This window comes from Apium graveolens, chromosome 5 (assembly GCF_009905375.1).
Source record: "Apium graveolens cultivar Ventura chromosome 5, ASM990537v1, whole genome shotgun sequence".
In the NCBI taxonomy this organism is placed as follows: domain Eukaryota; kingdom Viridiplantae; phylum Streptophyta; class Magnoliopsida; order Apiales; family Apiaceae; genus Apium; species Apium graveolens.
Window position 1 is genome coordinate 209,564,935 of NC_133651.1, and position 15,547 is coordinate 209,580,481.

General features: G+C 33.1%; 1 protein-coding gene across 1 annotated transcript; it reads left to right on the top strand.

The window, feature by feature from the left end:
• The first annotated feature begins 9,499 nt into the window (after positions 1-9,499).
• Positions 9,500-13,775, top strand: LOC141724765 (protein S-acyltransferase 11). Its single transcript, XM_074527022.1, has 4 exons — positions 9,500-9,703; positions 10,911-11,133; positions 12,243-12,541; positions 13,132-13,775. Exons 1-4 carry the CDS (start codon positions 9,638-9,640, stop codon positions 13,627-13,629), a joined length of 1,086 nt encoding a protein of 361 aa, XP_074383123.1. The 5' UTR covers positions 9,500-9,637; the 3' UTR covers positions 13,630-13,775.
• Positions 13,776-15,547: the final 1,772 nt, after the last annotated feature.

Below are 15,547 nucleotides of genomic sequence, written 5' to 3' on the forward strand. Positions count from 1 at the left end.
CAAATTTATGCTAGAGTCCACCTCAACTGTTTGTGCTCATTTAATGCATATTTTGAAAAAAAATTACAGTGGCTTCTCAGTGTAAGTGAGTCACGACTGCTTATCAGAATTTATGTTGTTGTCAGAGTACTTCTCCAGTAATCAGAGAATGTGAAAAGTCACCAAGAAAATTTATTTGTTTTTCTAATGCATATTACTTAATACCAGCAATGAACTTGGGTCTTCCATTCCACATTTTTACTCTAGATATCAAAGGAGTACCTGACTTTTCTTTTCTTTTCTTTTCTTTTGATAAGTGAGGCTTATCAGCATTTAGTTCATCCTTAAGATTTACTGACATCAGAATTTGACAGATAAGAAGCAAGAATCTAGTTTGTGACTTGGTAATAAGATACGCAAAGTAAACTTGACTAAGCTCAAAATTAGAATTTGCTTGTATTAATGAGTTTCCACATAAACAACTAATTCAAACATGGGATTTCTAGTATGTTAAAGACTACTAGGTCAGCATCTAGCACAGTTATCCTCATTGGATTGAATAGTCATTGAACATTCAAAACACTTATCAGAGTATATAGATCCACATCAAATAACAATCAACATTTAATAAATTTCAATTAAAGCACAGATTATATGAAAATAAAACAATCTGTAAACACTGATCATAAAGTCTGATACATGAGAACAAAAACTAAGAAGATTTAGAGAAAGAACCTGAAACCATTCCAAGTTCATTTACCAGTCTTGTAAAGGTAGCTTCACATAGTGGTTTTGTGAAGATATCTGCTAGTTGTTGATCTGTTGGAACAAAAAGCAATTCCACTATACCTTCCATCACATGTTCCCTTATGAAATAGTACCTAATGCTGATGTGTTTTGTCATTGAGTATTGAACTGGATTACCTGTCATAGCAATAGCACTTTGATTATCACAGTAAATAGGGATTTTAGAAAATTCTAACCCATAATCCAGTAACTAATTCTTCATCCAAAGAATCTGTGAACAACAGCTTCCTGCAACAATATATTCTGCTTCTGCAGTTGATGTGGAAATTGACTTTTGTTTCTTGCTAAACCAAGAAACCAATCTACCTCCAAGAAATTGGCAGCTTCCACAAGTGCTTTTCCTGTCTATTTTGCATCCTGCAAAATCTGCATCTGAGTAACCTATTAGCTTAAAATCTGATTCTCTAGGATACCACAATCCCAGATCAGCTGTACCCTTAAGGTACTTGAAAATTCTTTTCACAGCTATTAAGTGAGGTTCTCTTGGATCAACCTGAAATCTTGCACAAAGACAGGTAGCATACATGATATCAGGTCTACTTGCAGTTAAATAGAGTAAAGAGCCAATCATACCTCTGTAGTTAGTAATATCTACTGATGAACCAGTATCTTTATCTAACTTGGTTGCAGTGGCCATGGGAGTGGATGCAGTTGAACAATCTTGCATTCCAAATTTCTTCAGTAAATTTCTGGTGTACTTGAATTGACAGATAAAAGTACCTTCTTCATTCTGCTTTACTTGAAGGCCGAGAAAATAACTAAGTTCTCCTATCATACTCATTTGATATCTTGACTGCATTAGCTTTGCAAATCTCTCACAGAGTTTGGCATTTGTAGAACCAAATATGATATCATCAACATATATCTGTACCAAAAGTAAGCCCTTTCCATGGTTGAGGTAGAAAAGTGTTTTATCAATTGTACCTCTGCGAAATCCACTTTCCAGAAGGAATTGAGCTAAAGTCTCATACCATGCTCTAGGAGCTTGCTTAAGGCCATAAAGTGCTTTGTCAAGCCTGTAGACATGATTTGGAAATTTTGAATCTACAAAGCCTGGAGGTTGTTCAACATAGACCTCTTCTTCCAATTCTCCATTAAGAAAAACACTTTTCACATCCATTTGAAAGGCATTAAACTTTTTGTGAGCAACATAAGCCAAAAAGATTCTTATGGATTCTAATCTAGCAACTGGTGTAAATGTTTCATCATAATCAATACCCTCTTGTTGAGAGTAACCCTTAGCAACCAGCCTTGCTTTGTTTCTTGTAATTAGGCCATCACTGTCAGTTTTATTTCTGAACACCCATTTTGTGCCAACTACTGATCTGTTCTTTGGTCTTGGCACTAGGGTCCAGACTTTATTTCTTTCAAATTCATTTAAATCTTCCTGCATTGCTTACACCCAATCAGCATCTTGAAGAGATTCTTCCACTTTCTTTGGTTCAGTCTGAGATAGAAAAGAATGATAGAGACATTCATTTGATGTTGCAGTTCTAGTTCTGACATATGCTTCAGGATCTCCACTAATTAAGTCAGGTGTATGTGATTTGGTCCACTTCCTTATAGATTGAAGATGACTTCTAGAACTGGATTCTCCCCCATGATCCGAGCTGTCTCCATCAGCATTTTCTGATGCTCCCCTGTAGTTATGCTCTCTGAGACTTCAGAATTTGACTTGGATCCTTCAGGATTTGAAGTATCAGAGTTTCCAGAATTATCAGAATTTGGCTCATCAGAACTAGATGAATCAAAACTTGAAAAAGCCAGTGACAGGTTCTGATGCTTCTTGAGAGTCTTAAGATGTGGTAGGATCTTCAGTTTGCTCCCCCTGGAAAGGTGCATTTTCCTTTGGAGTTGTTATGATAGATTCAATGACATCAGTACTTACAGGATCATAGTATAAGTCATCAGAATTTAAATCTTCATTTTCAAATATCAACTGATCGTGATCATTAAAATCTTCAAGTCCAGTAATCTTCTTATCATCAAAAGATACATTGATAGATTCCATGACAACCTTTGTTCTTAAATTGTATCCACAGTCCAAAAAGTGGATATCCAATAAAAATTCTTTCATCAGCTTTTAAATCAAATTTTGAGAGCTGTTCAGGATGAGTCTTAAGAACAAAAAACTTACATCCAAATACATGAAAATATTTCAGATTTGGCTTCTTTTTCTTCACCATCTCATATGGTGTTTTTTCATGCTTGTTTACGAGTGTTGCATTATGTGTAAAATAAGCAGTCTGCACAGCTTCAGCCCAAAAATAGGTTGACAGCTTTGCTTCATCAAGCATAGTTCGTGCAGCTTCAATGAGAATCCTGTTCTTTCTTTCTACAAGTCCATTTTGATGTGGAGTTCCAGATGCAGAAAATTCCTGTTTGATTCCATGCTCTTTGCAGAACTCTTCCATGATTGAATTCTTGAACTCAGTACCATTATCAATTCTTATAATTTTAACAGAATCTTTGACCAACTTATCTAGCTGTCTGACATGATCAGTTAGAGTAAATATAGTTTCATTCTTCTTGTGCAAGAAGTACACCCAAGTGTACCTTGTGAACTCATCCACTATAACCATAGCATATTTCTTCTTTGCAATGGACATGACATTGACTGGACCAAATAGATCAACATGCAGTAGGTGATAAGACTCAAGAATTGATGATTCAGTTTTGCTCTTGAAAGAAGATTTTCTTTGTTTTGCCTTTTGACATGAATCACAAAGGCCATCAGGAGCAAATACTGATTTTGGCAGTCCTCTCACAAGATCTTTCTTTACAAGCTCATTTATGTTGTTGAAATTTAAATGAGAGAGTCTTTTGTGCCAATTCCAGCTTTCTTCAATTGATGCTCTACTTAACAGACAGATTGTAGAACCATCAGTACTTGTTGAAAATCTGGCTTCATAAATGTTACCATGCCTGTAACCTTTCAGAACCACTTTGCCTGTAGAATTGCTTACAACTTCACAGTGTTCTTCAAAGAAATCCACATGATAACCTCTATCACGGATTTGACTCACACTCAGCAGAATATGTTTAAGTCCTGAGACAAGAGCTATTATTTCAATGATGATAGTCCCAAGATTAATATTGCCATATCCCAGAGCTTTTCCCATGTTGCCATCTCCATAAAAAACTCCTGGTCCAGCTTTCTCCACAAAGTCTAAGAGCAGGGCTTTATTTCCAGTCATATGTCCTGAACATCCACTATCCAGTACTAGGATATTTTTCCTGTTGCCCTGCAATCACAAAGACCACTAATGGTTAGTTTTAAGGACCCAGACTTGCTTGGATCCTTTGGCCTTTTTAAGTTTGTTAGCATTTGCAGTGGATTTAATATCAGAGTTTATGCTAACATGATGTTTATCAGAACTTATATCAGACTTTGCATCAGACTTTACACTAGAAGGAATTAAAGCAACTTTCTTCAAAGAAGGTTTTATTTGATAATAATCATAGTATAACTATGATATTCCTTACAAGTATAAATGGAATGTCATAAACTATCACAATGAAAATAAGGATTTTGTGGCTTAAACCTAACAGATTGACTCTTAAATCCAGACTTAGGAGGTAAAGAGTTTATATTCTTATTCTTCCTGCAAAAATAAGCAAGATGATTAGAGTTTCCACAGTTATAACATTTCTTTCTAGGAGCATTAGGAACAGGCATATAATTATTGCTTTTATTCACACCTTCCTTTCCATTCCTATTTTTCCTAGCTGCCTTTATCTTGTTGACATTCCTTATTTTTTTTAGCTTATGCTTAAGATGCTTCTTTGTCATTAAGCCTATGTTGACTTCAGCTGGTTTATCTTGTTATAATTTGTCAGAAGTTGACTTCTCCTTTACTTCTGTCACAGACTCTTTCATCTTTTCAGAATCAGACTTTACAGTTTTAGCTACAAACTTTATAGAATTTACCTTTGGCTTAGCAGTTTGTTTAACAACAATTGGCTCAATTTGTTCAGTTCCTTTTCACTTCTATCATCTCCATAACCTAAGCCCTCTTTCCAGTTTCCACTACTTAATAAATTCTGAGTTATTCTGAAGAGTCTGTCCAGCTTTTCTTCCTTGTGACAAGTGCCTTACCTTTGTCACTCTTTCCTTTTCTTGCAGTCAGGAGATATGTGGCCTCTTTCACCATAATTGTAGCATTTGACATTTGAGTTATCTCCTCTGTCAGACTTTGCACTTTTGCCTTCATACTTTCTGAACCCTTTCTTATTACTACTTACACCTTTCCTGGAAAACTTCTTTCCCCTTCTGAATTTCCTGTAGGCTATCTTTGTGATACCCTTCACCATAAGAGCACACAATTTCATCATCACTTCATCAGCATCTATTTCAGGTAAACTTTCAGTTTCTGAATCATCATCATCAGAACTTGATAATTCTGAATCAGACTTTATGATGAGAGCCTTTTCTTTGCCTTTATTTGAGACAACCACTTTGGGGGATTCCTCCTCAGCCTTAAGAGCAACTGTCCTTGACTTTCTCCCATGCCTCTTGCTCCTTTGATCCATCTCAAGTTCATAAGTCTTGAGCATACCATAAATTTCATCAAGAGTAGTTTCATCAAGAGCATAGTTGTCTCTTATAGTAGAATTCAAATCCCAACTTTCAGTAAGAGCTAAAAGGAATTTTAGATTTGAACCTTCAAGATCATATTCCTTGTCCACCAGTGACAGATCATTCAAGAGTTTGGCAAACCTGTCATATAAGTCAGTTAATAACTCATCACATTTTGAGTCAAAGTGCTCATACTCTTGAGTGAGTATAGTTCTCCTGTTCTTCTTGATTGCATCAGTTCCCTGGCATCTTGTCTCCAAGGCATCCCATTTCTCCTTTGCAGTTTTGCAATGAATTACCCTGTTTGACATGACATTATCAATGGCACTATGCAGCAAATGTCTTACCTTTGCATCCTTGGCAATGGATGAGATATCTTCAACTGTATACTCACTTTTATCCTTTGGTATGGTCTTTGCTGGCTGATCTGCAACTACAACAGACAACTTGGTTGGCTTATGTGGTCCTTCATTAATTCTGTCAAGGTATTCTGGATCTGTAGCTTCCAAAAACATAACCATCTTCACTTTCCATATGGGATACTCCGAAGGTCTCAGTATGGGAACCCTAATAGTCTCATATCGACTGTGGATTTGAGTCTTTTGAGTTTTTTCAGTTTTGGTGGGCTTGGCTGGATTTCCCGCTTCTTCAGACATGATTATTTTGGATCTTTACTGTATGTGTGTTAACAGATAAGCTCTGATACCAACTGTTAGGTCACACAACACTGTAAAAGGGGGTAGAATACAGTTTTTAATACAATCAAATCGAATTTGAACACAAGTAACAATATACAGATATATTCAATATAATAAACTCTGTTACAATGGAACTGTTCTCTCTCAGTGATGAACAAATATCACGAGAGCTGCTAGGTTACAATGTATGATATTCTCGATAATGATAACACATATAGTGTAAACCTATATCTGTGTTTATATAGTACACAGTTACAAGATAACTTCTAATTGATATGGAATATAATTATGTCTCCTAAAATATATCAATCAAATATCTTATACAAGTCTTCTTATCTTTTAACTCTTTCCATGCATATCTTCTTTTGTATTAGTCTCGATCTTCTTTCCTGTAAATCAGCTTCCTTCCTTAACTATAAGTCCTCCCGTACTTAAGTTCTGATATCTATCTTCTGATATTTATCTTCTGATAACCTAAGTTCTGATATCCTTATATTTTGACTTCCAGTAAGTACTATTTCCAGTAAGTACTGATATTTCCTGTTTGTTAAGATTCGAAAACTAAACATGAAATATATTAGACATGACATCTCAAATATATCTAACATCATATATATCAATTCAGTCAATTTTATTCTCATAGTTATAATTGTTAGCATAATTCTTAGTTATAAACAATCTCAATTTGTTATCGTCTTAGCATTGGATAATAACCATACATTGTTGCTTAGGTGCATAAATTAAATAGTTAACCAATACAGTCTCTTTGGAAACGAACTAGAAAAGATTTTATACTACTTGCGAACTCGTATACTTGCGTGTATTATTAGTGCGTGTTTAGCGACTAACAATCCCGCATCAATGCAAACCCGAAAATCACCGATTGATAATGATGATTGACTCCGGTAAATGGGACAAATGGCATTGCATATCTATTTGTCCGATAAGTGGTATCAAAAGCCATAACATCGCCAAAATTTTGGTAGGTCATTAAACATCTCGAATCAATCCATACTAAACACTTCAAACGATTCTCTTCATCAACTTCGGTCCTAATAAAATATTTAGAACCACTTTCTTCATTCAACCTATGCAACAAGTCCAACCCCGCTTGGGCGTCACTAATCTCAAACCTTTTCTTCCTCTCGTCTCTTAACACATTCCTAACATGTTGAACATTGAAACCAACTTTATCATTACCTCCATGAATGTTACCAATCACATTCATCACTTGACAATTACGAACCCCCGAACCATAAAGCGTTTTAATCAAACAACGGGTAGCGGTGTTGACATGTCTTTCGCGTTGTACCAAATTCATCTTACTAGGAAAAATAAGACCGTGGTTGTGTACCAATTCAAGGTTAGGTACCTCCCAAAGATATTTTTTCTTTTGATAATTGACATACATCCTCATCTTGCACTCACTTTTAGGAAGAACCTCTCTATGCCGTTTATTTTTACTACTCTCGGCGACGACAGTTTTTCCATAAAACCTACAAACATATAAATGACAATATATCTCGTTGTCTTTATTACGATGGCTCGCTTGAATTTTAATAGCAAATCCATTTCGTAAAGTATAAGCTCTAAAAAAATGACCGGCCTCATCCACACTTTGAATAATTTGATTCAAATATGGAACTCCCCCCATCAACATTTTCATACATATTTGCATCCTCTACATTATCATCTTCATCCTCACCCTCAACATTATCATTATCATTTTCAAGCTCATTTTCATTATTTTCATCCTCAACATAAACCAAATCGTAATCTAAATTAATAAATTCCTTATTTTTATCTACAAAATCATCATCTTCAAAAAATACAGGGGTTTTAGACTCTTCACTAGTATTTAAATCATCAAGATGTAAACTATGATCAATAGCCTCTTTTTTTCATTTTGACGTTTATGACGAAATATACGAGCAAATAAATTATCCGACATGAAAATGTAAAATTGAAGACAAGAAATATACCTTGAATTTACAAAACTACTTGAATTTCTTGATGAAAATGCCCCAAAATTGCTAAAATGTAAACTTGGAGAGTAGATTTTTTTTGGAGATTTTGGTATTTTTGTGTAGTGAAAGGAGAGGCTGTTGGGATGTTGGGGATAAGGAAGCAGTACCAACCACGGATAATTTCCGCGGTCCGTCCTGCCCACCCGCGAAAATTTTCCACGGTCCGTCTGTGATCTCAGCCCTTCATCCCTCATATAACGGCTGAAAACCTGTTTGTTAACATACGGTCTACAACAAACAGTTGTTGTAGACCGCCCCCTAGAAATATTAGTCCCAAAAATGTTCCCGAAGTTATTACTAAATTCTGAGATGAGTTGTCGTAGTATTATTGATTGCTTACTCATTATTTAAATGAACCACATGTGTATTAAAATGAATCACATGAATAGAATATTGATACGTGTACTAAACTAAATCAAACATAGCCGGTATATCCCTCTTAACGCAGGGTTTAGGGAAGGTAAAATATTCGCAGCCTTTCCCTGAAGAATGGAGAGACTGTTTTCTGAAAGACGCCGACTTGTGTGTGCGTGTCAAAATATGTAAAAAGTAAAAAGAACAACATAACATATATATATATATATATATAAGAATCAATACCCACTTCAAACAAACAAAATATCTTATCATTTAAACTGAAAATAGTCGAAACAAAACTTATCCCGTGATATTATTCACATGAAATTTACCTAATTATTTATTACTTGTCACTTGATTGCTACTTGGTCGCCCCGCAAATTGCAACCAATCGAATAAGAAGTTTAAAAATCTATTTTGAAATGGGTAATGATAAACAAGTACATATATGTGTCGGTAAATATAATAAATAACCGCTCGAAAGAAAGTTGGTTTCTCAAGATGAACAAGATGCATTTTCATGTTGTTAAAGTTGTAACCGTCGAGAAATAAAGTAAAAATGTTGTTGGCAAAAAAACTAGACAAATGATAATGACATGTTTTTTTGCATGCGAATGAGAAAATATTGATACGTGTCATTACGAACTATTTTTGAATTTCTTTTCAGGATATGTAACACTATTCTACTATATAAGTTAATATATTAATAATAAATTTTAATTATTATTTGAATTTTGATTTTCTTTAAAAAAAATTATTAATTTTTATCTTTTAAACGAGTCGGACATTGTTGACCCGAATCGACCCGATTTTTTATCAATTTAATCAAAAAAATATACTTTGACTCAGTTTTCAGTTATTTGATATGAAAACTGTCCGAACTCTAATTATTTGATTAATCGGTCCATTTTAAAAAAAACTATTCTTCCTAAATTATTTTGTCTTAAAAAAGAAAAGAAAAGGATAAAATTGTTATTTTGCCCGTGGTTTACCGTTAATCTTAATTTTCCAAGTCAAAGTAGCAAAACAGAAAATAAATATTTAACCAAAAAGTCTGTTCGACAGTCAGAGAAACAAGAACTTCAGACTTACATTTATCCTATGATTCCTATCCGTGTATAACTTGCGTTCTTCTTGTCAAAAATTATATAACGATCGCGGGGTGGTGGCACTAAAATCGCTTAAATTTGATGGATTTTACAGATTCATCAACTACCCATCAGCCACCACCGGCCGCTAGTGAGGCCTCATCTCGGGTATTTTCTTTATTTTTTATTCAAATGGGATTTTCAAACTTCGCATCTTTTTCTTAATTTATCAACACCCATCTTGAGCTTATCTTAATTGCGTTATCTTTACGTTTTTTAGTGAAATGATTGCAGAGCCTTTTGAATTTTGAACTTAATTTTTCTGCTTCCCTAGATTATGTTTTGGCTTATTATAGCATAAAGAAGCATGTTTTGTTTGTCAGTAACTTAAATGGATGATCAAGAATTAGGACTTTTTTTAACCTCAATTTAGAATTTTCGAGTTTTTGTGCTCTTCAAGATTCGGTCTTTGATTAAATGGAAATTGCGTCGAAGCATGTAATAATTACCATGTCTGAAATTGATTCAAAGGATTGAATTGTTGAAGTGCCTTAACTCTTTACTCGAGCATTGCCCAGTAAGGATGAGCTTAAACTAAGTTCTAGTTATAATGATATTTTGCAGACATTGGTGGTCACAAGTCACAACTTATGCATTATATGTGTATCCACATATTGTTAGATTTAAGAATGACTATAATATACATATTCTTGTCATTAGTATTAAACAGTTCAGTTTAATCTTACCGTAATTGATCATTCAAGTGCCAGTAGTCACTAATAGATGAATGATTCTACATACTGTAATTGATCATCCAAGTTCCAGTAGTCGATTATATACTTTCTAAAAGTACTCACTGTTCATACACACACAGAAAAGTACAAATAAATTAGCAATTAAATGATAATCAGATGATTCTTCATTGCGAGAAGGCACTTTATTTTACTCAAAATGGCACGTGAAACTCACTTCCCCTCTTGTGGAATAAAGATAGTATAGAATGATTATTATTAGTCTAAGGCACTTGCTGAGTTTTGTAAAGTTCTTAACCATCCAAGCTATTTGTTAGCCCAAACTATTTCCACTTGTCAAACAAATTGCCGGACAATATTAAATATAGATTTTTTCTCTTAAAAAAGTTAAAATTTTGACATATTCAATACCAGCATCATCAGTAAGTTACACTACAACTTTTACTACTCGTTTAAGATCTTTTTGATTAAAGAGCCTTTGCTCAGAAGTAGACATTATGATTTAATCGAACAAAGAAGTAGACAAATGCTGATCTAGCTCAAATCTTTGATACTGTGAACCGCATCCATCATTTCTCTCTCCTGTATGTATCTTCTTGGTCATCTTCTATGTTTTTATGTAGGAGCATCACGTAGCAGCTGTAATTGAGAATTTTGAAACAACTTGCTGGGGTTGTGGCTTGCAGCTTATTGTTCCATCCTATGCATCCGCTTTTATATGTGGTTGGTGTGGAGCTATAAGTAACAAGACGGCCAGTAAAATTGATAACAAATATTTCTGGTGTAGACGTTTGCAAGATCGCTGTTTTGTCACTCTCCTATTTGTATTTATGCTCTTCGTAATATGTAAGTCTTTCCACAATTTAATTCAATGTACAAGCTGAACACATAACTGTACTTCATTCATCTGATTTTATTTCTTACTGTTTCTTGTATCAGCACTGATTATAAGAACTATGGTAATGCATTAATACTTTAGACATATTTTTAGAAAACTCATAGTGGTATTTATAAGTAATAATGTGGTTGAACTATTTGAAAATGAATTATCTAAAGTTACCGAAATGCAAGGTTGATGTGTATGAGAATGTTTACAAATGTCTTACATGTCGTTTTTAATCGTTTTTGATATGTCTGTGTATAGGACTGTTTCTAAATAAGTCACACTATTTGTTGGTCATCTGTATGTTATTATTCTTGATATTTTTTTTTTTATTTTACTCACATCTATTAGTTATTTTCTGGAAGGTGGCTTAGCTCATCTAGTTCCAGATAGTATCATTAAGGTATGTGTTAGTAGTTGGCTGTCGGCGGCTTCTTCCGAACTGTTGTTTGCATCACTTGCATTGTTTGGAAAGCAGATACATATAGTAGGGTGAAGGGAATGGGGTTGATATGTACCAAATTTTCAAGTTATGCTATTGTCAGATGTTTTTGTTTGTGGTACTTTTTTAAGAGAAATCTATGACAGAAGTTTATTCTTCTGAAAAGATTGAAATTTCTGGTCACTCACTACCCGGCCTCTATATAAGAACCAAAATATTATATGAACTTAAATTGAATGAGGTTTCAAAGGATTGATAAATTTGATATAGTTGATTTGATTTGGTGAGAAACCGAGCATGCTCTCTAGAGTAGCATCACAGGGCAAGTTGCAACTAATTAACTATACCAAAACGTACTCTTAGGAATTAAGACATATATGCAACCTGGCTCTGAGGCACTTATATTGGTCGACGCTTTGATCATTTGGAAGGGCTATGAATACTGTTAGGTTCTGAAAGGAAAGTAACTTGCTTTATACTCTTTTTTTTTTGCTAAATCATTTTCATTTTCTGTAGCTAAATATTTCAAAATTTGTATGACGACGTCTTGCGATTTTTCCTGCATGTTCTACTTTTTACTCCTATAAGTTAATGCATTGTGGGTTCCTGGTCACTTTTATTGAACTACAGGTGGCGGTCTATGGGCTATATATCCAGTAGTTTTTTCCACAAGTTTTACTTTTGGGGTGTTCAACTGCTTCATAGCAACAATTTTGTCTGTATCCACTATTTCTATGTACTGCCTTTCGGCATTCCGGCCTGCTGGTGCTCCACCAATCATACCATGGGGTAGCTATCCTGTAGTTGGAAGAGGTGATCTTGCAAAATATACATTCTGTAGCTTCTGTTCAAAGCCGAAGTCTCCAAGGACTCATCACTGCAGATCATGTGGAATGTGCGTATTGGACATGGATCATCACTGCCCATTTGTAAGTTTTGGTCAATTGTTCTCTAGTTAAAAGACTTCATCTTAAAAAATTGTACTAGCTATATTTTAATAACTTATACTCCCTCCGTCCCACCAAATTCTTTACATTAGGGGACGGAGCCTCGTCACACTTATAAAATATAGTTTCCTAAAATTTTAAAAAGTTTTTTTTCTTCTAAATAAAAATATATTGTTTAAATTTGTATACAATTTTTAAAAAAATTATGGAACTATACTTTTTAGTAGTCTTAAAATGCGTGCCAAGCATGAGAAAAAAACTGAATGAGTGGGACGGAGGGAGTAATTGCATGCACGTGAATTATTTGACTTTTGAATTGGAGGGGAGGGACCGAGGGAGTAATATCATCAAATAAAGGGATAAAAAATTACAATGCATTTAGTTTCAAATGTTTTGGGTTTGATTATATTTTTATGTAATTAGCTTGAAAATCAATCAGAACCTAAAACTGGATTATTTTATTTTAGCTGTGGGTTTTGGTCATATCTTATATTTATTCGTAAAGGTTCATTTAAGTTTATATTATAAGTAAAGAATACTGTAGTAATGATTAGGTTCTTTATCATAAACAGATTGGTAACTGTGTTGGGGCTGCAAATCATCGAAGCTTTGTATTGTTCCTCATATCAGCAGTGACGAGTACTATGTATGTTTCCATCATATCTGCCTACGCAGCCACAAAGATTTGGCCATCGCTTGATTTTAGATCTACACTTCTTAGGGACTTCAATGGAAAAAGTTTAGTATTTGGGACTTTGAAGGAAGTTATTCTTGCTTTCTTAAGATCTGCAGTGTTTATATCTCCAAGATGTGTGGTTCTTGTTTACCTATTCATTGCTAGTGTGGCATTGGAGCTTGGATTAAGTGTGCTTTTATGGCAGCAACTCTGGTTTATATATGAAGGCAAGACATACTTGAGTAATTTAAAGTCTCAAGGACTAGAGGATGGACTTAATAATGAGGTCGAAGAAAAAGATGTTCGAAATTTAATACGTTTTTTCGATTGCCCCTCTGCTGCATCAAGAGTTCTTCAAAGTTTTTGGAGTACAAGGAAGAAGCACAAGAAGTGAAACCTAGAACTAGAAGAGACTTTTGTACACTATTTTCTTAGACACAATCTTCTTTCACTTTTAACGAGGAGTATTTGTTGTAGCTTAGCATTAAACAAATTTTTAGATACAAAATTTTAAATAAATGTACCCATCTATTTTCCATTGGTTAGTTTTTTATTTCAATTATTTAGTTGTTTAAAGTAGTGAGTTTTTTTTTCTTTTGCTACTGTTACATATTACTAGTTTAAAACCCGAGCAACGAATTGTTTTGAATAATATATTATGTTTTAAATTTAATTTGAAGTGAAAAATTTATGATATAAAATTTATTTATTTAAAATTTTAAATATATTTGATAATAATCATAAATATACACGCATGTTATTAGTTAGTTATATTTTCGAAATAAGTAGTATTTAAAAAAAAATATTAATGATTGAAGTATAAGGTTTTTTTTTATATATTTATTGGGATGTTTATAAAAGATACCTATGTTTTAATTAAAAGGTAAATTTTAGCATAAATCAATAGTATATGGATTATTTTCATTTAATTTTAGTCTGAATTAATTATATTTTTTATTAGCCTAAAACTCATCGTATCTACCATATCTAAGTATTTATATTCAAATATATTTTAGTTTAATTTGTTTAAACCATATCAATATTAAAATTTTAATATTAGCCAGCATAAAAGCACATATTATTAAGTTTTAACATGTCTAATTATTTTCTAATTTTAATTTTCTTTATCATGTGTCAGATGTCTAAATTTTGTTAGCCCTATATAATTATCTCTAGTTTCGTTTTAATAAAATAACATGAATACTGCATAAATCATTTGGTTGGATAAGTAATATTTAATTTTATGTTTTAACCTAAAGCAACAAATCCTTATAACTATATTAAGTTTACTTATATATATACACATGCGAATATATATAAAAAAAGATCGGATCAATAATATAATTTTGTTCGGTCCTGGCGAATCATATATATAATTTAAACCGAATACAATTAGACATATTATAATTCTATTTGTATTTATATAGTTATTTTGTGAATATTAACATATTTATGATAATATTTTATTTTAAATGTTACTATACATACAGGTGAGGTGATCAAACTGACTACAACAAAAATTCTATTATTTCGTTTTTAGTATAATATTATAGAAGTACTAACTTATAACTTATAACTCCCGCACGATTGCTTTTATACTCGAAGCATCACAACTAGTTTAATGCTTTACACTTAGCAAGTAATTGCACATTCGTATAACTTGACACCAAAACAACTTATTCATTTTTCTTTTATCAAAATTTCGAACCAAAACAATAGGACCAAACCAAGTAATTCAACATGCAACCACTTAACGTTATCATGCATTTTTTCTAAATTTAAATCCAAACGAATCATCAACATAAAATCGAACTTAAGTACGCCATATAATTAAAATCATGAATCATTACAAATCAACCAAATAATTGGAACCATTTTCTTTTTAAACTAAAGCACCATTCGACTTTTTCAATCAAAACCACATGCAACTACCCATATCGACATGCAAGGTCAAATATCAAGAATCGAACTTAATCTAAACCTAAAAAATTTGATTAACAACAATTTGAGCACTTTCCTTTTAAAATCAAAACTTTATAATGAGTTTTCAAACCACAATTCAACATGCATTCCTACCACTTGACATGCACACCTCCAAATCACAATTAAATCTTAATCTAAATCAAAACCATGAACATTCATCAAATTCTTCGAGTTTAACAAACATTTTCGAACCAATTTCCTTAAAAACTGAAAGCAAAAAATTGTTAGTGTTTGTGCCCTAAAGACAAAACTATGATGTTTTAGTTTAAGGCATTTGGATTATAAATATTTTTGTTCTATCGATTATTCTTTTTATAATTTATTAATTT